At 35.7% G+C, this 22,369-nt stretch overlaps 2 protein-coding genes across 2 annotated transcripts; one reads left to right on the plus strand and one right to left on the minus strand.

Annotated features, from left to right (window-relative positions):
* The first annotated feature begins 4,368 nt into the window (after positions 1-4,368).
* On the plus strand, positions 4,369-5,649 carry LOC107886269 (NAD(P)H-quinone oxidoreductase subunit L, chloroplastic). The gene is made up of 5 exons (XM_016810167.2): positions 4,369-4,669; positions 4,747-4,842; positions 4,929-5,036; positions 5,190-5,284; positions 5,387-5,649. Exons 1-5 carry the CDS (start codon positions 4,532-4,534, stop codon positions 5,535-5,537), a joined length of 588 nt encoding a protein of 195 aa, XP_016665656.1. The 5' UTR covers positions 4,369-4,531; the 3' UTR covers positions 5,538-5,649.
* A 14,394-nt stretch (positions 5,650-20,043) lies between these two features.
* On the minus strand, positions 20,044-22,202 carry LOC107886268 (thioredoxin-like protein HCF164, chloroplastic). The gene is made up of 4 exons (XM_016810166.2): positions 21,799-22,202; positions 21,375-21,593; positions 20,663-20,766; positions 20,044-20,434 (listed from the first exon to the last, which is right to left on the minus strand). Exons 1-4 carry the CDS (start codon positions 21,973-21,975, stop codon positions 20,152-20,154), a joined length of 783 nt encoding a protein of 260 aa, XP_016665655.1. The 5' UTR covers positions 21,976-22,202; the 3' UTR covers positions 20,044-20,151.
* Positions 22,203-22,369: the final 167 nt, after the last annotated feature.

Consider the following 22,369-nt stretch of genomic DNA (forward strand, 5'->3'; position numbering starts at 1 on the left):
AAGTAATTGCATTAGTAAAAACATTTAATTTACCACTTTGTTAAAACTTTATTTTGATATTTTTATACATTTTAATTTTAATTACGACACTTTGTAACTTATGTTATTTTTAAACACACATTTATGTTCTATATTTGTGGTTTCCACATGCATATTAGTGTAATAGGATTTGTAGCACCCTTCGTCCGTATCCGACGCTAGGATAGGGTTCGTGGTGCTACCTTTCTTAAACTCAACCAACTGTATAAAACTGGGCCGTGACATCTCAAACAATTTAAAAACTTCTCTTTTCACAAGCAATATGTCTCATATACGCGCTTACGAGGCCCAAAACATACATCCGGGATGGTTCGGAACCCAACCGAGAACTCATGAAAAACTTAGAAATTTCATGCATCAAGGCTCCGCATGCCCGTGTGGGTATAGAACACACGACCGTGTGCTAGGGACACGCCCATGTCCTAAACCCGTGTCTGAAAACCTGGGCATTCTGTCAAAACCACACAGCCCAAGAACACGCCCATCTCCTATAACCGTGTCCTTCCTACGGTCAAGACACATGGCCGTGTCTCTTGTCCGTGCACTACTAGCATGCATACTGACTTTATGACACGGCCTGGGCATACGCCCGTGTGGCCTGTCCGTGTACTAAAATGACTTTAAAGTTTTAAGTGCAGGGGACGCACGACCATAACACACACCCATGGGCGTGAGCCGTGTGTCACACACGGCCTATATACACGTCCGTGTGTCTTACCTGTACACACACAGCCTATATACACGTCCGTGTGTCTTACCTGTATGGACAAACTAGGCTATTTCCCAAGCCAATTTGTCACCCATTTTGCACAACCTACACAAGATCATGTCAATATACAAATTTCATCACAATGGACACCAATTCATCCATATAAAGAACATTATATACATTCATCAAAATGAATAATAGCCATTATTCCAAGCTTGATACAAAGTGAAAGGCCTTTGACTTAAGCCAAAAATACATGAATAATTCTCTTAATACAACATCCTAGTCTAGACCTATACATGCCACCTTCAAAAATATAAATCAAACTATACCGAGTGTTGCGGCTGATAGTGTAATCGATATCTTTGACTTTATGGGATCCTTAAGCTAGCCTGGCGATACTGAAAGAAGAGGGAAAGGAAAAAGAGTAAGCATAAAGCTTAGTAAGTTGCATATAAATAAATATACAACAACAATCTCACCATATGCCATCATGCTTATAGCTCAAAGGTAAACATAACTTAACTTACTCATTATCATCTACTCGAGTCTTATTTTCTAAATTAAGCTCGTTACTCATGCTTATCATATAGGTACCTGTAACACTCACAACATGATCATCCTTTCCTTATCAAAATTGAACTATAACTTTCACCATTGAACCATTTGGAATACTACTGGATATTCTATGAATCTTCAATATGGGATAAATTGTCGATGCCATGTCCCAAATATGGTCTTACACTAGCTCTCATATATGCGTACTGATGCATGTCCCAGACATGTATTACACTAGCACAACTCTTAGCCGATGTGTGTCCCAAACACGTCTTACACTGGCTATCTATGTCGAGGCCGATGCATGTCCCAAACATGTCTTACTCTGGCACTCATCTCTGTGCCGATACCATGTCCCAGACATGGTCTTACACTGGCTCTCATATATGCGTGCTGATGCATGTCCCAGACATGTCTTACACTAGTACAACTCTTAGTCGATGCGTGTCCCAGACACGTCTTACACTGGCTATCTCTGTCGAGGCCGATGTATGTCCCAGACATGTCTTACTCTGGCACTCATCTCTGTGCCGATGCCATGTCCCAGACATGGTCTTACACTAGCTCTCATGTATGCGTGCTGATGCATGTCCCAGACATGTCTTACACTAGCACAACTCTTAGCCGATGCGTGTCCCAGACACGTCTTACACTGGCTATCTCTGTCGAGGCCGATGCATGTCCCAGACATGTCTTACTCTGGCACTCATCTCTATACCGATGCCATGTCCCAGACATGGTCTTACTCTGGCTCTCATAATGTGGCTGAAGCATGTCCCAGACATGTCTTACACTGGCGCACAAATCACCTAATGTCTTGGCACGAATATCCAGTTCATATCCTAAGGTTTCAACGGGATATTTCTACTATCTCAAATATTACAAGGCATTCTCAATTTATAACTTAACAACTCGTACATTATCAATTCAATGACAATATGAATACAAGTATTAACAGTGTAGTTGTATCATTGACATACAGCTTACCTCAGTTTACAAAAAGTTCTTGACTAGTCAGCTTATTCGAATTGCTTGAGTTTGCCCTAGTCTAGGCTCGGTTTTGGCAAATCTTGATCTATAATAACAATAAGCATCCATTTAGTCACTAAGCACAATTAGGCATTCATAAATTCACAACTTTGGTAAAATGACCATTTTGCCCTTAGGCCTTGGCAACATGATTATTTTACCCCCTATGCCCAAAAATTGATTTTTATCGAATTTCTTCGTATTTCAAGCCTAGCTAAAATCTTTTTACTACTATGGAAATCCCAAATTCTCACTATTTCACACACTAACCACTTATTTTGCAACTTATGCAAAATAGTCCTTTTAGGTGACTTCATGCTAACATTTTTCACAAAAGTTGTTTATAACACAACTAGGACTCATATAATTCCATAAAAAACTCAGCATATATCACAAATACATCCATGGGAAAATCCTAAACTCTTGACTATTTTGTAAGATATCACCCTTATTTGAAAGCTTATGCTTCAAGGGTCTAAAAAAATGCAAAAATCAATAAGAGAAACTATCAAAATCACTTACTTATGAGTGCTTCAAGTAGCTAAAATTTCAAGCTCTTAAACCCCAAATATTTGCTGATATTTTCGGCTAAGAAGGGAGAAATGATGATAGCTCTTTCCTTCTCTTTCTTTTTCTTTTATTAAAAATGAAACTAGTAAAAATTGGTGACCCAAACTTCATCTAACTTTGACAATTTTGTCTCCCCTCACTCCATGGCCTGCTAACACTATTAAAAAGGGTGTAATTTCCCTTTAAAAGCCCTCAATTTTGATTCTCTAGCTATTTAACACATTTGGGTACTAAAATGTAACTTTTGCCTTTTATGCGATTTAGTCATTTTTCAAAATTGGACTAGAAATCGCTAAAATTAACTTACCAAAATTTACATGCACTTATAAAATCGTACCATAACCTCATAAAAATAATAAAAATAATTTTCTAAATTTGGATTTGTGGTCCCGAGACCACTGTTCCGACTAGGCCCTAAATCGGGTTGTTACAGGATTTCTTGTTTAACTTAAAAGATTGAATATAATTTAGGTTAAAATTTGTTGTTAGTCCTTATACTTTGATAAAATTTGAGATTTAGTCCCTATGCTTGCAAGTTAAAAAATAAGTCCTTCAACTATTTTGATTTAAAAATTCTTATCCAATCATTAAAATCGTAAGTATTTTCCATCAAAATTTGTTAGTTTAGCATATCAAGTTATCCTCATGTGACATGTCATATGATTGACAAAAAGTGAATATATTAAGTTGACAAATTTTAACAGAGGCTATCAACAACAATAATGATTAAACTAAAATTTTTTAAATTGAAAAAGTAAGAGGATGGAATTTCTAACTTTTAAAGTACAAAGTCTATAATAGAATTATACATTATACATTATTTTTAAATTTTGTTTAAATGTAAAATTGGTCCTTGAAATATGCTACCTCATTCCACTTAGGCACCTAATTTTTTTAATACTATTAATTCACCTCATTTTACCACAAACCATAATACATAAGAACACGTCACATGTCAAGTTTTTTATCATTTTTGAGTAAAATGAAATAAAGTTGATAATTTAAATATCACTTCTAATTAAAATAAACTTTCAAGTACTTAAGTGGGAAAAATTATATAGTTTAGAAACCAAATTTGTAATTAACCCCTTTAGGCTTTATTTATTATTTAAGTTAAAAAATGTTTTTCAACCCAAATATTGATTTTAAACTAAAAAAATTGATACACAATTAACTTTTCAAACTAAATCTTCATTTCAAAATTTTTAATTTTTGATTTTTATAAAAGTATTTTTCTATTAAATTATCTTTTTATCCGCTCATTTCATCTTTTACTTTATAACATCAGAATAAAAATAAACATTTTAATTCTCAAAAATTATTTATAACTCTTATGATAAACACTATGGAAATTTTCAAAGTTCATTTTTCTAAAATACTTTTTGACCAAACTTTTCAATGTAGATGTTAAACTAACTCTTTAAAAAAAAACTTCTTTTAAGCCCGCATTATCTTCACAGAACTAATATAATACGTGGCACCCCAGAAATATTTGACAATTCCAATTTCCCCAAATCTTTTTCCGGGAAAATCCATGCATTCTCTGCCATGGAACTCTTAACTCAAAACCGATAAGAAAATAACCCCCCCCCCCCAACCCAAAAAAAATTTCTACGGTTCTGAAATATGTGCAGCTGTTTGAGCTTCCAAATCCCCAAGGCTTTGCCTTCCACTTATGTTTCTCCATCTCAATGCAGCACCAAATTCCCTTTCTTCAACCTTACATCTCAACACAAACCAACCAACTATCCCAAACTTTACAAGGTAAATTCAACTTCCTTTCATTTTCTTTTCAGCATAATTTTTTGGTTTCGACTTCATAAATTTCATCATTCTTTCAGAAACCCAATGTTACAAACATCAAATTAAAACCAAATAATTATTTGGATGCAAAGAAGACCAGCTTGGCTGTTCCAACTGCTGCCCTTCTTTCCACTGTGAGATCTTTATTTTTAATTTCAATTTACCATCCAACTTGGGTAACCCATTTTATATAAATGCTGATGAAGGTTTTTTGAACCAGTTTGAGCTGCCGGCATTAGCTGTTACAGGGGTAAACAATGAGCCAGATCTCATCACTGTGATAATTCAACTAGGAATTATTGCTTTTGGGTACTTCCTCATCGTGCCCGTAAGTACACATGTATAACACAGCCATTTTCAGTCTCTCTGAATTTGGATAGTGTTTTGGTTTAGATATTTGGTTTTTTTTTTCCTCTTCTTTTTGAATGCTTTGTTATGATTATTTGTTTCATATATGATTAATGATTTGATGAAATGGCAGCCAATCATCATGAACTGGCTTAGGATAAGATGGTATAGAAGAAATCTGTTGGAGATGTACTTGCAATTCATGTGTGTGTTCTTGTTCTTTCCGGGGTGAGTTTGGATGCAAACACATGGTAATCTAAAATGTCCAATTGGATTGAAATTTTACTTACATGATGAACTGTAAATTCATGTGTTTCGTCCTCTATTCAGGCTACTGCTCTGGGCTCCATTTTTGAACTTCAGGAAATTCCCAAGGGATAAATCCTTGAAGTATCCATGGGACACACCTAAAGATCCTTCACAAGTTAAAAATGCATATCTCAAGTACCCTTTTGCCAAGCCTGAAGATTACGATTGGTAATTTCCTCTAATTGATCACATGGTTGCTTCTTGTTCTTTGCTTGTATCTTAATTCAACTATCCACCATGCAGATTCGACCTCAAATTATTTGAATATATACAAAGATTTCCCATTTTCCTCTTGTGCAGTTGTAGTTTCATTCTTTTTTCTTCTTCCAGTAAAAATTATAAACAACATTGAAAACCATTAATTAAAGAAGACAACACTTTGAAAGATAAAATTGGAAAGTAAGCACATCAAAATGTGTGGGGTTATATATATATATATATATTTATTAAGAAAGTAAAATCAGTGAATAACAAGCCAGATACCGTGGTCATCCATGATAAGGCATAATTTCAGTACTTATTTCATAAAAAAGAAAAAGAAGATGATATAATGGGAAGAGATCTTAATGTTAAGGGATTTATGAATCCAGGCTTTCCAATTCCCAACTCCCTTCCTAGTCATCACTTGTTAGTAACTCTAAAAAATTGAAAGTACTGAAAGAAATGATTGAAAATAGTTTTGTGTTCTTAATCTATTTGTATCAATACAGAGATGTGGTTTATATACATGAGGAAGATAGGCTAACTTCTGCTAACAACCTATAACAATATACCAGTCTTGATAACTGACTAACAATCTGCCTAACACATTCTCATACTCTAAGATTCATTCAGCTTCTCAATAGGTAAGACCCAAAGCAAAGAACGAAACCGAGTAAACAACGAGATAGATAATGGTTTTGTAAAAACATCAGCAACTTGGTCACACACTGGAACCTCAACAACAATGAGTGAACCATCAGCTAACTTCTCACGAACAAAGAATAGGTCCAGTTCAACATGTTTGAACTTGAAATGTAAGACCGGATTGATAACAAACGCTACTGCACTAGAATTGTCACACCAAATAGTAAGGGAGTTAGCAGAATGTAAGACCAGATTGATAGCAAGACTTCGATACTCAGCTTCTACTGTTGATCAAGAAACAACCTGTTGCTTTTTCAAATACCACGAGATGAGTGTACTGCCAAAGTACACACAACATCCCGTTGTAGACTAGCGATCATCAGAATCTAACCCATAGTTGGCATCAGTATAACCGACGAAAGATAGTATGTCGGATGGACGAAAAATCAGGCCATGATCAATAATCCCTCATAAATATTGTAAAATCCTTTTTAAAGCAACCAAATGAACTGAAGTGGGCGCATGCATAAATTGTCAAATACGATTCACAGCATAAGCTATATCTGGCCGAGTCAACACCAGATATTGAAGTGCACTAGCAAGATTACGATACTCTACAAGATCAACAAGACGTTCGCCCTCATCTTTAGATAATGTGGACGAACTGATCATTGGTGTATGAACACTTTTAGCATTGGCTAAGGAACTCCTGTCAAGAAGATCTCTGATGTACTTGCACTGACATAAGTGCAGGCTGCCATTGTAAGATCGAGTAACTTTAATACCTAAGAAATAGTGGAGATCCCCTATGTCCTTTAAAGAAAACTCTTTATGTAACAATTGAATAAAGCTATTAATACTTTCAACCCAGCTCCCTATGACAATAATATCATCCACATAAACCAAAATATAGAGAACGGACTCGATCGCTACTCGAACAAATAGAGACACATCAGATTTGGATATACAAAATCAAGTAGATACCAAAAATCATTTCAATTTATTAAACCAAGCAGGCAGTGCTTGACGTAATTCGTATAATGCTTTTGTCATACAACAGACTAACTGCTCACCATCCAGACCACTTTGAACATAACCTGAAGGTTGTTGCATAAAAACTTCATCGATGAAATCACCATTTAAAAATGCATTATTGACATCGACTTGACGTAGTTGCCAACCATGAGAAACCGTAACCATTAATATGGTTCAAATGGTTGAGGATTGACCACTGGGCTAAACGTTTCCTTGAAATCACACCCAAGAACCTGCAAACATCCTTTTGCAACTAGTCGAGCCTTGCGCCGAGCAATGGTCCCATCAAAATTCTTCTTTAACTTAAAAATCCATTTACATCCTATCACCTTCCGTCCACAGGGCAGAGGGACAAGCTCCCAATTGGAGTTAGCCATAAGGGTATCAAACTCAGCTTGAACTGCTAGTTTCCATTCTGGATCAGTAAGTGATTCTTCAACTGTGTGTAGTTCAAAGTCAACGGCTTTAGCAGATAGAGCCTTAGGTTTAAAAATCTTGGTCTTAGATCTAGTAATCATAGTATGAATATTCACAGGTTGAATAGACGGAGATGCCAAAGAGACTATACCTGGAGTATCTCCTTGAACCGATGAACATCTAGTGTTTAAAAATGAAGGCCTGAAATTCTCATGAGCAGTTCGTAACTCGGTCGAAGGATCATTGGATGTAGACGGTATGGGATTAAGAGAAGGTGAAGCAGCAGTAGTTGTCGCAACTAGGATGGCAGACTATATAGTAGTAGACTTAACCAGCAAAACATACATGAAGACAGTCGAACTAAGAGTAACAGTGGACATGGTAAGAGAAGAAAACAAAAATTGTCGTTCATAAAAAACAACATGAGGAGAAAAAATTACCTTACCATCAGGAGTGAGACAATGATACCCTTTATGTTGAGAGTTATATCCCAAAAATATACAAGGCTGAGTGCGAAAATCCAACTTGTGTTGTGTAAACAGACGCAAATAGGGAAAACAACAACACTCAAAGACCCTTAAATGATCATATGTAGTTTTCTGACCATGCAGAATCTGATATGGGGATTGTCCTTTTAACACTAAAGTAGGTAGACGGTTTATGAGATGCACTGCGCTACAAAAAGCATAGCCCCAGTACTCCATGGGCAGATTTACTTGAGCTAAGATAGTAAGACCAGTCTTCACAATGTGCATGTGCTTTCGCTCAACCACTCCATTCTGCTCTGACGTGTACGGACATGACAGACGATGAATTATCCCAAAATTAGTGAGAGTCTGTGTAAACGCACGATATTCGCCACCCTAATCACTTTGAAAAAATTTAATGCCCTTCCCAAACTGAGTTTGAATCATCTTTTGAAATTGAAGAAAACACTCAACTACTTGAGACTTACGGTTAATGAGATAAATCTAAGTAAACCTGCTATGCATGTCGATGAACAAAATATAATACAAATTAATGCCACATGCAACTGATGTCGGACCCCATAAGTCAGAGACAACCAAGCCAAAAAAATCATTATATTTAGTAGCAGAGTTCGAAAAAGGCAGTTTATGCGACTTCCCTTTTTGACATGGAGTACAGATATTATCAAGGTACTTTTTATTAGAGACAATTTTACATCTATCAAGAATAATTTTAACAATTGAAGAAGACAGATGACCAAGTCTATGGTGCCATATGGCAAATACATTATCAAAAATGTTGGAAGTTGAAAGACTAGTTTTGAGGGCAGAAGGATCGTTGACTGAAGAACCCGAAAGGACCGGTGAGAAATAATAGAGACTGGCACGAGTGTGGCCCCGCAGCAAAATTTTTCGAGTTGAGATGTCCTTAACAATACAATAAGATGGATGAAATTCAAAAAATACATTGTTGTCCTTAGCAAACTAAGATACATATAGCAAATTCTTTCTGATACTTGGAACGCACAGAACATTAGATAGATAGAGCATCTTACTTGTTGTAGGTAAACTAGAATTCCTAACACATGATATTTTCGTAGGAGTCCCATCACCCATAAAGAGAGGAGATATACCTGAGTATGGCGTAGACTCGTGCAAGACGGTAGGCTCCTGAGAGACATGGTGTGTAGCCCCAAAGTCAGGACACCAAGATGTGGTCCCTATAGGCACAGGAATATATGAGTTTTCATTATCAAAATTTGACGCATATTGAGTAGTATTGGCATTGGACCCAGAGGTGGTCAAATAATCGGATGCATAAAAATCAGGGAGACGAGGCAACCCTACACATGGCGAGGCATTAATTTCATGGACACGCGCCTTCAGTTTAGTGTGCCATAGCACATTAGGCCTATGACTTTGTTCTGAAAAATTACCAACATAGAGGTGGTCAAATAATCAGATACATGAAAATTAAAGAGACGAGGCAACTCTACGCATGGCGAGGCATCAATGTCATGAACATGCACCCTCAATTTAGTGCACCAAGGCACATTAGGCCCATGATTTTGTGCCGAAAAATTACCAACATTTTCAAGCCCAACCAAGTTGGCATTCGGCCCAGGATATTGGCTAAGAATTTGATCCATAGGTGATGGCCTACTATATGGCCAAACTCCATGAGATGTAGTTAGCAGTCTATGAGCACCAACATGCCCAAGAGAGGAAGACCTAAATTGTGGACCCACTGCAGGTGGTATATTGGCGCCAACACATGTGCCTGCTCCAGCATTCGGCCCAACCGGTTGTCCCTCTTGGCCTACACCAATATCACAGCCATTAAAAAAATTAGAAACCCTAGCAGAAGGCTAATCTACCATAGCAAAAGTCAGCAGCCACTTGTCCCAAGTAGATGCAAAAGGATGAACCATTGAAAGACCCGAGTACAATTCTGGACCACCACCCGTCGATGAATACCAGCCAATTGCATCAGCCACGTCGTCGCGCGAGCCATAACCAGCCCGTCCAGATGGTAGTGATGCCATGGCCGGAGTGGATAAGCCACCACAATATCGATCAAACTGATAATAGAACTTTTGCGCCACACGTCCATACCTACTACATATCTAACATTGAAGCCGAGACCGGAACCCTCGCCGACAACCAGAATACGATGGATGGCCATCATGCACAGGCTCTCCCATCGGTGTCGATAAGGTAACTTCTACCAGATGCGCGTGAAAGGACGCATCGGTCACCATATGAGCCTGACAGCTCTCAAATTCCATGAGTACATTGATAAGTTTTTGTAGAGGAAGAGAGTTAGACGAAAAGGAAGCCAGAGTGAGAACCGCATCAAACTCTAAAAAGTTGGCTTTAACATTTCGAAGAGAAGCTATTCGACGTGAAAAATAACTACAACTCGACTTTGAAGAAGGATCTTACACCGAAGATATGTACTCATTCAAAGATACAGACGAAATGGTAGATCAAACTATACACCAACTTATAACTACACCAAATGAACAACTGCTATGCATAACTTATCCAGCGGGCGAAACACAGTTTGAGTTAAAGTCGGGATTAATACATTTATTGCGTACTTTCTGAGGTTTGAAAAATAAGAAACCCCATACTCATTTGAAAGAGTTCCACATGGTTTGTCTAAGCATGAAACCATAAGGAGGAACTGAGGATCAAATCAAACTAGGAGTTTTTCCTTTTTCATTAGTTGACTCTGCTAGAGAATAACTATTTTATTTACTTTCAGGATATATTAATACTTGGACTGATATGTCTCAATTTGAAAAGCCCAACTCGAATTAACGGCCTCAACCATGTGGGTCGTTTAAATTCGATCACTATCTCTCTTGACGGAATCCAACTAGTTTTTTCCAATTGAACACGTCAATTTGTTCATGGGATTTTGAATATAGCACAACCGACTTAACTTCAAAACTATAGGCCAAACGATTCCAACCCAATGTGCGCTTTTGGAAACGAAATTGAATCAATGTTAAGGGACGAATTTGTACTATCTCATATACTAGAGAGATAGTAAATAGCGAATTGCAAAGTATTTAGTATGGGTTCATATCTCACGATTACTCTATCGAAGCAATAACCTGGCTAAGGCTAAAAAAGGTTTAGTTAATCATGGAAAAGATAATGCTTGAAAATAAATTGTTCAAATAGAATTGAAGAAAGTGGAAAGGGAAAGGGCCTTGGAAGGTAATTAAAACAAAAAGTTGAAAGTAAAAGAAAAAGAAAAAAAAGAATGAAACAGCAGAATAGAAAAGTGACGCATGAAAGGAAATAAATTAAGGAATTTTATTGATTCCAAAAGTCAAGTGTGTGTTTTATTGGTTGTAGCCGCTAGGTATTTATACAAACTTCTAGTGCTAAAATTTATTTAGATTTTTCCTAAATATTATCACTAAATAATCCTAAATATTATCACTAAATAAATTAAAATTTAAAAATCAAATTTAAACTAATTATAGAATAAAAAATCCTCCAATCTTTATCCAACCATTTTTAAAAAAAAAATATTTAACCCTTTAATCTTTATTCAGTCATCTTTAAATTTTCATTCTTTCAATCAAGCACTCCTCTTTGCTTTTTGTTCCAATTTAACCCATCTTTGTAAGAGTTTGAATTCAATACATCAACTTCATTCCTGATATGAAAAACCTAAATTTAATACTATTTTATTCGATAATTAGCCAAAAATAAATATATTAAAAATACGAATTTATCTTGCTATCACTCACCTTCAGTCATTCTAAACGTGTAGAGACATTATTTTAACACTAACCTGTTGGCCAATGATTTCGTCATATACAAGGCTTCCAGTTTCTTCAAGAACGTATACTCTATTTTCTCCTTCAAAACCTCCTGTAACACATTATTTGTTAGACATAATTGAATTATAGATAAGAATTTTTTAATCTAACCTATCTCATTCTGATCGATCCATGTCTGTGGGTTTATTTTCTGTAATGATCTTCGCAAGATCGCTTTGAATTAGTATTGTTGACATATGAACTTTCCACAAACTAAAATTTGCGATACCGTCAAAACTTATTAGTACCAAACCTTGATGATGTCATCACTGAATGAGTTAAATATGGAAATCGAACTAGCTTTAATATCAGTTTGTAGGGAATTAACCCGTATATGCAACGAACAAAAAAATAACTAAGAGATTGAAAAGATCAACACAAAAATTTAACGTGAAAAAACTCCTCTAAACAGGATAAAAAACCATGGATAAAAGGAGATTTCACTATAATAATTAAAGATTACAGGAGAATGAGAGAATCGAAACAAAACCCAAATGCTTGAAAGAAAAACCCTTCAAAACAAAAAAAAAATAGAATTCTCTCAATCTAAATATTTTTGTTGTTGTGCATCTAAAACCTATAGTAACTAAGGCCTATTTATAGGTTGAAATTCGTAGCATTTATGACTAAAATATCCCTAGCTTAATCAGAGTTTAAGTGGGAAAATAAAATAGAGTTTAATTGAGAGAAGAAAGCCGAGAAACTTGAGGAGCACGTTGCCATGTCGTGACGTAATGTTTTATCGCTGGGAAAAAGAAAGATCGTGTCGTTGGTTTTTAGATTTTTTTTTGTTGATAGAATGATTCGAATGATTGTAAAAAAAAATAATTATTTTAGATTTATAAAAAAATGTAAAAAATCTAATAAAACAATTAGCCATGGCAATGATAAGTTTTACATAAATTTCAATCTGGCATTTAAATGAATGGATTTACTTACGAGTTCCCTAAGGAAATAAGTAAAAGCTACCATTAAAGGAAATATTCTCATTCAACGAATTGATATTATAGATTAAACATCAATTACTATGTTGCATAAAAAAGAAGTTTATACAGTGACAATACCTTAAAAAGGGCTATGAAAAAGCCTGTTAGCAAAACCTACAAAAAGTTCACTAGATTATGGAACCTTGATTTTCATTCTTTCCATTCATTCATACTTACATTTAGTTTACTTAAATTATGGAAATCAAGAGATTATCTTATTCTAATACTAGAACAACCCTTCAAGGCAGAAGCAAATTAAAACTGTGCTCATCGTAATTGCCCTCAGCAAAAATTAGCAGCAACCCTTTTATAGAAATGAAGATTATGCAAAAATTAAAAGCAAAGACACAAAGAATGAGTAGAGAGTTACCTCGTCGGAGGGTTGTGTTTGGGTGGAAAGTGGATTTGTCTTACAAGCGATAGATTGAAACTTGCGAGTTCTATAAGGAGAAAGGGAAGGGGATTTGAAGAGGAGGGCAGTGTCGGAAACTTGAAAGTAAGGCCTAAATCTGGGAAGAGAAAGAGGGTTTGAGGCGACGCGAGCCATTTGCTGATATTTTTTCAAGTTTCAATTTTAGGATTTGCTTCTTCTTCTATTTTGATTTGAGTTAGTCCTACAATCACATTATAATTATATGCTCTCTGGAGAAGCCACATATTCCATTTCAACTCCTTTGAGGTTTAGATTTGCTTCCAACCCTGTCACTCTTTTCTTTCAACACAATAAATGTCACTCAAATTTATTACATCCATTAGATCTTGTTTTTTTTTTCTTTTGGCCTTATCAGATCTTGGTTTTAACAAGCTTATTAATTAACCATAAATAAAATTTTGATTCATTACTAAAATTAGAAAAAATTCACTCCTAAACTATTTATACATGAAACATTACGGGGTAGATGAAAATTTATTCTATTAAAGTTAAAAGAAATGGGAAACATTTGAAAATAAATGTGATTTTCTCATTAAGTATGAAAATGATGTGAAAATTAATTTATAAATTTTGAATTATTATTAATTAAATAATTCAATTTTTAAAAATAAAATAAAATAAATTGATTATTGTGAATCTGTTGAATGTAAAAAATTAAATATATTTTTTGTAGATTTTTTATAGTAAAAGTTACCATGATTTTAACGAAATAAAAATTGGTGTGGAAGTATGCCTCATATTTTGACCAAAACAGTACGTGACGTCGTAATAATAAGAAGCTCTTCGTCATGACAAGCAGCCGACATCACGACGAGAAGAAAGCCCTCGTCCCAACTACACGATCCTTTTTTATCCCAGGATCAAACGTCACGTCACGACATGGCGACGTGCTCCTCAAGTTTCTCGGCTTTCTTCTCTTAGTTAAATTCTGTTTTAGTTTTCCACTTAAACTCTGATTAACCTCGGGATATTTTAGTCATAAATGCTACAATTTTCAACCTATAAATAGGCCTTAGTTACTATAGGTTTTAGATACACAATAACAAAAATATTTAGATTGAGAGAAATCTGTTTTTTTTTTTTTGAAGGGTTTTTCTTTTAGGCATTTGTATTTTGTTTTGGTTCTCTCATTCTCTTGTACTCTTCAATTATTATAGTGAAATATCCTTTTATCCATGGTTTTTTACCTTCTTTAGAGGAGTTTTTTTACGTTAAGTTTGTATGTTGATCTTTTCAATCTCTTAGTTATTTTTTTTTGTTTGTTGCATATACGGGTTAATTCCCTACAAACTAATATTAAAGCTAGTTCAATTTCCACATTTAACTCATTCAGTGATGACAGCATCAAGGTTTGATACTGATAAGTTTGACGGTATCGCAAATTTCAGTCTATCGCAAGTTCGTATGTCAATAATACTAATTCAGAGCGATCTTGAGAGGATCGTTACAGAGAATAAGCCCACAAACATAGATCAATCAGAATGAGATAGGTTAGATGAAAAAAAGTCTTAACCATAATTTAGTTATGTCTAACAAATAATGTGTTACAAGGGGTTTTAAAGGAGAAAATAATGTATACGTTATGGAAGAAACTGGAAGCCTTGTATATGACGAAATCATTGGCCAATAGGTTAGTGTTAAAACAATGTCTCTACACATTAAAAATGGTTGAAGGTGAGTGATAGCAAGATAAATTTATATTTTTAATATTTATTTTTTTTCTAATTATCGAATAAAATGATATTAAATTTTGGTTTTTCTTATCAGGAATGAAGTTGATGTGTTGAATTCAAACTTTTACAAAGATGGGCTAAATTAGAACAAAAGCAAAGAGGAGTGCTCGATTGAAAGAATGAAGATTTAAAGATGATTGGATAAAGATTGAATGGTTAAATATTTTTTTTAAAGTGACTGGATAAAGGTTGGAGGATATTTTATTCTATAATTAGTTTAAATTTAATCTCTAGTTTAAATTTGATTTTTAAATTTTGATTTATTTAGTGATAATATTTAGGATTACTTAGTGATAATATTTAGGAAAAATCTAGCTAAATTTTAGCACTAGAAGTGTGTATAAAAACTTAGTGACTACAACTAATTAAACACACACTTAGTTTTTGGAATCTATAAAATTCCTTGTTTTATTTCCCTTCCCGCGTCACTTTTCTATTATGTTGTTTCATTCTTTTTTTTTTCTTTTACTTTCAACTATTCGGTTTAATTACCTTTCAAGGCCCTTTCCCTTTACACTTTCTACAATTGTATTTAAACCATTTATTTTCAAACATGATTTTTTTTCATGATTAACTAAACCCTTTTTAGCCTTGGCCCAATTATTGCTTCAACAGAGTAATCATGAGATATGAATCCACACTAAAAACTTTGCAATTCGGTATTCGATATCTCTTCGATATATGGGATAGTACAAATTCGTCCTTTAAAGTTGATTCCATTTCAATTCCAAAAGCGCGCATTGGGTTAGAATCGTTTGACGTACAGTTGGGAAGTTGAATCGATCGTGCTATATTCAAAATCCCACGAAGCGTGTTCAATTGGAAAAAGCTAGTTGGATTCCGTTAAAGGAGATATTGATTGGATTTAAACGATTTACACGGTTGAGGCCGTTAATTCGAGTTGGGCTTTTCAAATCGTAAGGCTGTCAAAATCTTAAATTACGGGTATGTGCCATGTGGTTAGAAATTCGACAAGGGTCGATTTGCAGATGATACCAGGATCGACTACAAGAGAAAGAGTTGGCGGTTTGAGGGATCCTCGATTGCTATAACCAGTTTATTGCTTGGAAGGGAAAATCTATTTCAAGGATTGGTTCAAGATTGGAGTACACCGAGGCTAAGACTAAGCTTAAAAATATTTTATTTACTAATTTACTTTATTTGCTTAAATTTATTTTTTTTTGAAATTTTGAATATGTTTTTATTTTATTTTATTACACATCATATTTCCTTATTTTATTATCTTTATCAATTTAAACCCCCCATTTTATTTTTTTAGCATTGGTATGTACAGATCATGGGCATGACTGTGACTGTGATAACGATTTTCATCACGAAAAAAGGTGAAATTAGATAGCCAGTCCCTGTGGATTTGACCCTATTGCTCTATATTGTTATTGATTGTTATTTTATCGTAAGAATTTATATTTGGTGGTTTCTACGCCCATCAAATTTTGGCACTGTCGCTGGGGATTGGTGAAAGTTTCTAATTTTTGTTTGTTTTCTTTATGACCAGGTCAGAATCAGGGACTAACATTTGAACCAGAGATATAAAAGTTGGCTCGAACATTTCGAAGAGAAGCTATTCGACATGGTAAACAACCACAACTCGAATTTGAAGAAGGATCTTACACCGAAGATATGTACTCATCTAAAGATTCAGACGAAATGGCAAATCAAACTATACGCAAACTTACAGCTACACCAAATGAACAACAACCACTATGCATAACTTATCCAGCAAGTGAAACACCTTTCGAGTTAAAGTCAGGATTAATATGTTTATTGCTTACTTTTCTCAGTTTGAAAAATGAGAACCCCCATACTCATCTAAAAGAGTTCCACATGGTTTGTCTAAGCATGAAACCAGAAGGAGTAACCGAGGGTTAAATCAAACTAAGAGTTTTTCCTTTTTCATTAGTTGACTCTGCTAGAGAATGACCGTTTTATTTACTTTCGGGATCTATTAATACTTAGACTGATATGTCTCAATTGTTTCTTGATAAGTTTTTCTCAAACTGGTGCAAAAAACCTTCATCACTTTTCTTAGGTATGATAAATACCCAATAACTTTGAAAAATTTTAATGCCTTTCCCAAACTGAGTTTGAATTATCTTCTGGAATTGAAGAAAACACTCAACTACTTGAGACTTACGATTAATGAGATAAATCCAAGTAAACCTACTTGTATGTCGATGAACGAAATATAATACAAATTAATGCCATATGCAACTGATGCTGGACCCCATAAGTCAAAAACAACCAAGTCAAAAAAAATCCTTATATTTAGTAGCAGAGTTCAAAAAAGACAGTTTATGTGACTTCCCTTTTTAACATGCAATATAGATATTATCAATGAACTTTTTATTAAAGACAATTTTACATCTATCAAGAACAATTTTAACAATTGAAGCAGACAGATGACCAAGTCTGCGGTGCCATAAGGCAAACACATCATCACCAATGTTGGAAGTTGAAAGACTAGTGTTGAGGGCAGAAAGATCACTGATTGAGGAACCCGATGGGACTTGCGAAAAATAATAGAGTCCATCACAAGTGTGGCCCTACAGTAAAATTTTTCGAGTTGAGATGTCCTTAACAATGCAATAAGATGGATGAAATTCAAAAACTACATCATTGTCCTTAGCAAACTGAGATACAGACAACAAATTCTTTCTGATACTTGGAACGCACAGAACATTAGATAGATGGAGCATTACTTGTTGTAGGTAAACTAGAATTCCTAACACACGATATTTTTGTAGGAGTCCCATCACCCATAAGGAGAGGAGATATACCTGAGTATGGTGTGGACTCGTGCAAGACAGTAGCCTCCCCACAAACATGGTGTGTAGCCCCGGAGTCAGGACACCAAGATATGGTCCCTACAGGCATAGGAATATATGAGTTTTCATTATCAAAATTTGACCCATATTGAAGAGGCATTGGAACCAGAGGTGGTCAAATAATCGGATGCATGAAAATCAGGGAGACGAGGTAACCCTATGCATGGCGAGGCATCAATGTCATGAACACGCGCCCTTGGTTTAGTGCGCCACGGCACATTAGACCCATGATTTTGTGCCTAAAAATTACCAACATTGCAAGCCCAACCAAGTTGGCATTCGGCCCAAGAGATTATCCAAGAATCTGATTCATAGGTGACAGCCTACTATATGGCCCAACTCCATGAGATGTAGTGGGTAGTTTATGTGCAGCAACATGCCCAAGAGAGGAAGGCCCAAATTGTGGACCCACGGCACGTGGCATATTTGCGCCAAAACATGGGCCTACTCCAGCATTCGGCCCAACCGATTGTCCCCCTTGGCCTACACCAATATCACAAAAAATTTAGGAACCCTAACAGAAGGCTGATTTACTGTAGCAAAATTCAGCAGCCTCTTGTTCTAAGTAGATGCGAACGGGTGCACCATCGAAGGACCCGAGTACAATCCCAGACCACTACCCGTCGATGAATACCAGCCAGTTGCATCAGCCACGTGGTCACGTGAGGCATAACCAGCCAGCCCAGATGGCGGTGACACCATGGCCGGAATGGATGAACCACCATCATCTCGATCAAACTGATAATAGCACTTTTACGCCACATGTCCATACCTACTACATATCTGACATTGAAGCCGTGACCGGAACCCTCGCCCATGACCAGATTACGATGGATGGCCACCACGCACAGGTTCTCCCACCGATATCGAAAAGGAAACCTCCACCAGGTGCGCGTGGAAGGACGCATCGGTCACCGTACAAGCTTGACGGCTCTCAAATTCCATGAATACATTGACAAGTTTTTGTAGAGGAAGAGAGTCAGACGAAAAGGAAGCCAGAGTGAGAACCGCATCAAACTCCAAAAAGTTGGCTCAAACATTTTGAAGAGAAGCTATTCGACGTGGTAAACAACTACAACTCGACTTTGAAGAAGGATCTTACACTGAAGATATTTACTCATCCAAAGATTCAGAAGAAATGGCAGATCAAACTATACACCAACTTACAGCTACACCAAATGAACAACCGTTATGCATAACTTATCCAGCGAGCGAAACACCATTTGAGTTAAAGTCTAATACATTTATTGCCTACTTTCCGCAGTTTGAAAAATGAGAACCCCCATACTTTTCTGAAAGAGTTCCACATGGTTTGTCTAAGCATGAAACCAGAAGCAGTAACCGATGATCAAATCAAACTAAGAGTTTTTCCTTTTTCATTAGTTGACTTAACTAGAGAATGACTGTTTTATTTACCTTCGGAATCTATTAATACTTGAACTGATATGCCTCAATTGTTTCTTGATAGGTTTTTCCCAAACTGGTGCAAAACCTTCATCACTATTCTTAGGTATGATAAATACCCAATGAAATAGATCACAATTTGGGATTTTGAATTTCAAAACATATATTTCTTAAGTCTTAACTTATATGATTAAAATATCAATAAAAATGTAATTCAAAATTGAACAATTGTCTTTACTTATATGAAGGAATGAGTGTTTGACATTGATTCAAACAGTGAGATCCCTATTCTTTATAGCAAAAAAATATTGAATAATTTAAATTATAGTTAGAATAAAATTTAATATATATGCAAAAGTGTAATTTCATTTTTAATATAATACCTTTTAATATTTAAAATTTGATAATAGAAAATATTATTGGAATGTGAACTAATCTAAATAAAAAGTAATCCGCAGGTTCAAGAATTCCTTCAAAATTGAGCTTATGCGTGTATGTATATTAATGGTGTGATGGATGCCCTTTCATCTGTAAAAATTCAAAGCAATTAAGTTAAAACTCAAATTATGTTTTAAACTTAATTAAGTTCGAGTATCTGGCTCTTTTTAAATTTTAGTGGAAGATTTGGTCACATTAATCATGCTAAGCAAAGGGTTACCCCTTCTATATTCAAACCATAGCTGCATTGATATACAATAAAACTAAGTCAGGAAATGGGTTACCTTTACATGTGTATTTATACTTGGGGAATTTAATCTCAAAACAATATAACATCTACACATGACTTCTGGGATCAACAACCTGGTGCACCTTCCTCGATTCAGCGCTTGAATACTGTCCCACCACACGAGCATGAGGAACTGATGCCTCCCCGCGGGCAAGAGCGTCCACGTTCTCCTGCAAGTACTTCCTTGGAAGCCTGCCTACAACGTTTCCCTCCTCGTTCCCATCTTTGTCCAGGAATGCAAAATGCGGAATACCCTCCACGCCAAACTCGTCAAGTTCTTGTTCCCACTTCGTGTTGTCGACATTCAGCATTACAAAATTTACACGATCCCTGAACCGAAATTGGTGATTGGGTGTTAAGAAGTGAAGTGAACTAGGAACACAGAAAGTTTCCACAGGGATTACAAATGTGTCAAATTCATCAATCTACAACTGAGACCGACTCAATCTCTAGAAAATGATTCAGAAACCAGAAAGCAATTTTATTCATAAAGAAATGAAAAAGAACACCAAGGAATCATACGAGTAAATAAGAATAGTAACAAAGTGAAGCAGTTACCTGTATTGCTGCTCTACTTTGTAAATATCCGGAGCTAATTCCCGGCATACTTCACACCAATCTGCATAGAACTCTACAACAGTTGGCTTTCCATTTGAAAGAGCCTTCAAATCCAGCCAACAAAAGATTTTAGTGTTAGATCATGTTTCAACCCTATATTCCAGCAAACATTTGTCTCCTCCGACTACTGTCTTAATCGACTGAAAGTTCAAACCCTTATCATAATACCAAAACAAACTAAAATCTTAAAATGATTTTAGCACTGCACTACAATACATATCTAGTCAGTTGACGAAAAACTATATTAGCCCGGCCTCTCTAAAAATGTCTTGTCTACGAAGGAAGGCCATCATCCAACAATGCAACTTCTTTATGTCAAGCAAGTTACAAATTACAATTACAATCAACTGTTACATCCCATATAGTACTTTAATGAAACAAATCAAACAAAACAAACCAACATGTTACTAGGCAAAGTCCAACGTAAAGCCGGACCAAACCCGTATAACGAGACTTAAACCTGAGAGGCCTAATGGTTTTGGACCCGCAGCCTCTTCCTTGCCAAGGAGACAAGGCGTCGTTGGCATGTTAGCTTAGCCTTAGATACATGGAATTCACAACTTCAACCTAGCCTGTCAATCACGGATTTACCTGAGACCTAGACCCTACAAAATGATATACCTATTGAGTAGAAAAGCTAAGAAAATCAAACCTCTTCATAAGGCACTGCTGCAGCAGATAAGTCCTTCAGAGAAACACCAAAATCTAATCGCGATGACATGAAAAGTCCCACTGCTGCAAGGGTAGAACCTATTGCTATTCGCCTATTTATATTTTTGTTTGGAAATTCGGAAAATTCTCCTCCAACAAAGGAATTTGTAGCTTCACTTGTACTATCATCGACTGAATCAGGCTCAGCAAGTACCTTTCCCTGCTCCAAGAGGGAGATGATTAGGCCTTTTCATGGCAGCAAGTACCTTTTCATCTCTAATACTAGAACAACCCTTCAAGGCAGAAGCAGATTAAAATTGTGCTCATCGTAATTGCCCTCATCAAAATTTAATAGCAACCCTTTTATAGAAATGAAGATTATGCAAAAATAAAAGCAGAGACACAAAGAAAGAGTAGAGAGTTACCTCGTCGGAGGGTTGTGTTTGGGTGGGAAGTGGATTTGTCTGACAGGCGATGGATTGAAACTTGCGAGTTCTATAAGGAGAAAGGGAAGGGGATTTGAAGACGAGGGCAGTGTCGGAAACCTGAAAGTAAGGCCTAAATCTGGGAAGAGAAAGAGGGTTTGAGGCGACACGAGCCATTTGCAGATAATTTTTCCCAGTTTCAATTTCAGGATTTGCTTCTTCTTTTATCTTGATTTGGGGGTTCTATAAGGAGAAAATTTTTTTTTGGGTTGGGGGGGGGTTATTTTCTTATCGGTTTTGAGTAAGTTTCATGGCAGAGAATGCATGGATTTTCCCGGAAAAGATTTGGGAAAATTGGAGTTGTCAAATATTTCTGGGGTGCCACGTATTATACTAGTTCTATGAAGATAATACGGGCTTAAAAGTTGGTTATTTTTTAAAGAGTTAGTTTAACATGTACGTTGAAAAGTTTGGTGAAAAAATGATTTAGAAAATTTTAATAGGGTTTATCATAGTGGTTATAAAGAATTTTTGAGAAAATAAAAAAAAATTATTTTCACCCTAATGTTAC

The sequence above is a fragment of the Gossypium hirsutum genome, chromosome A03, assembly GCF_007990345.1.
Source record: "Gossypium hirsutum isolate 1008001.06 chromosome A03, Gossypium_hirsutum_v2.1, whole genome shotgun sequence".
NCBI classification, from domain to species: domain Eukaryota; kingdom Viridiplantae; phylum Streptophyta; class Magnoliopsida; order Malvales; family Malvaceae; genus Gossypium; species Gossypium hirsutum.

Coding starts and splice junctions, on each gene's coding strand:
- LOC107886268 (XM_016810166.2), bottom strand. CDS start 21,975: ATGGCTCGTGTCGCCTCAAACCCTCTTTCTCTTCCCAGATTTAGGCCT. Junction 21,594..21,798: donor AAACACAACCCTCCGACGAG/GTAACTCTCTAC, acceptor CTCTTGGAGCAG/GGAAAGGTACTTGCTGAGCC. Junction 20,767..21,374: donor CAGCAGTGCCTTATGAAGAG/GTTTGATTTTCT, acceptor CTGGATTTGAAG/GCTCTTTCAAATGGAAAGCC.
- LOC107886269 (XM_016810167.2), top strand. CDS start 4,532: ATGTGCAGCTGTTTGAGCTTCCAAATCCCCAAGGCTTTGCCTTCCACT. Junction 4,670..4,746: donor ACTATCCCAAACTTTACAAG/GTAAATTCAACT, acceptor TCATTCTTTCAG/AAACCCAATGTTACAAACAT. Junction 5,037..5,189: donor GGTACTTCCTCATCGTGCCC/GTAAGTACACAT, acceptor ATGAAATGGCAG/CCAATCATCATGAACTGGCT.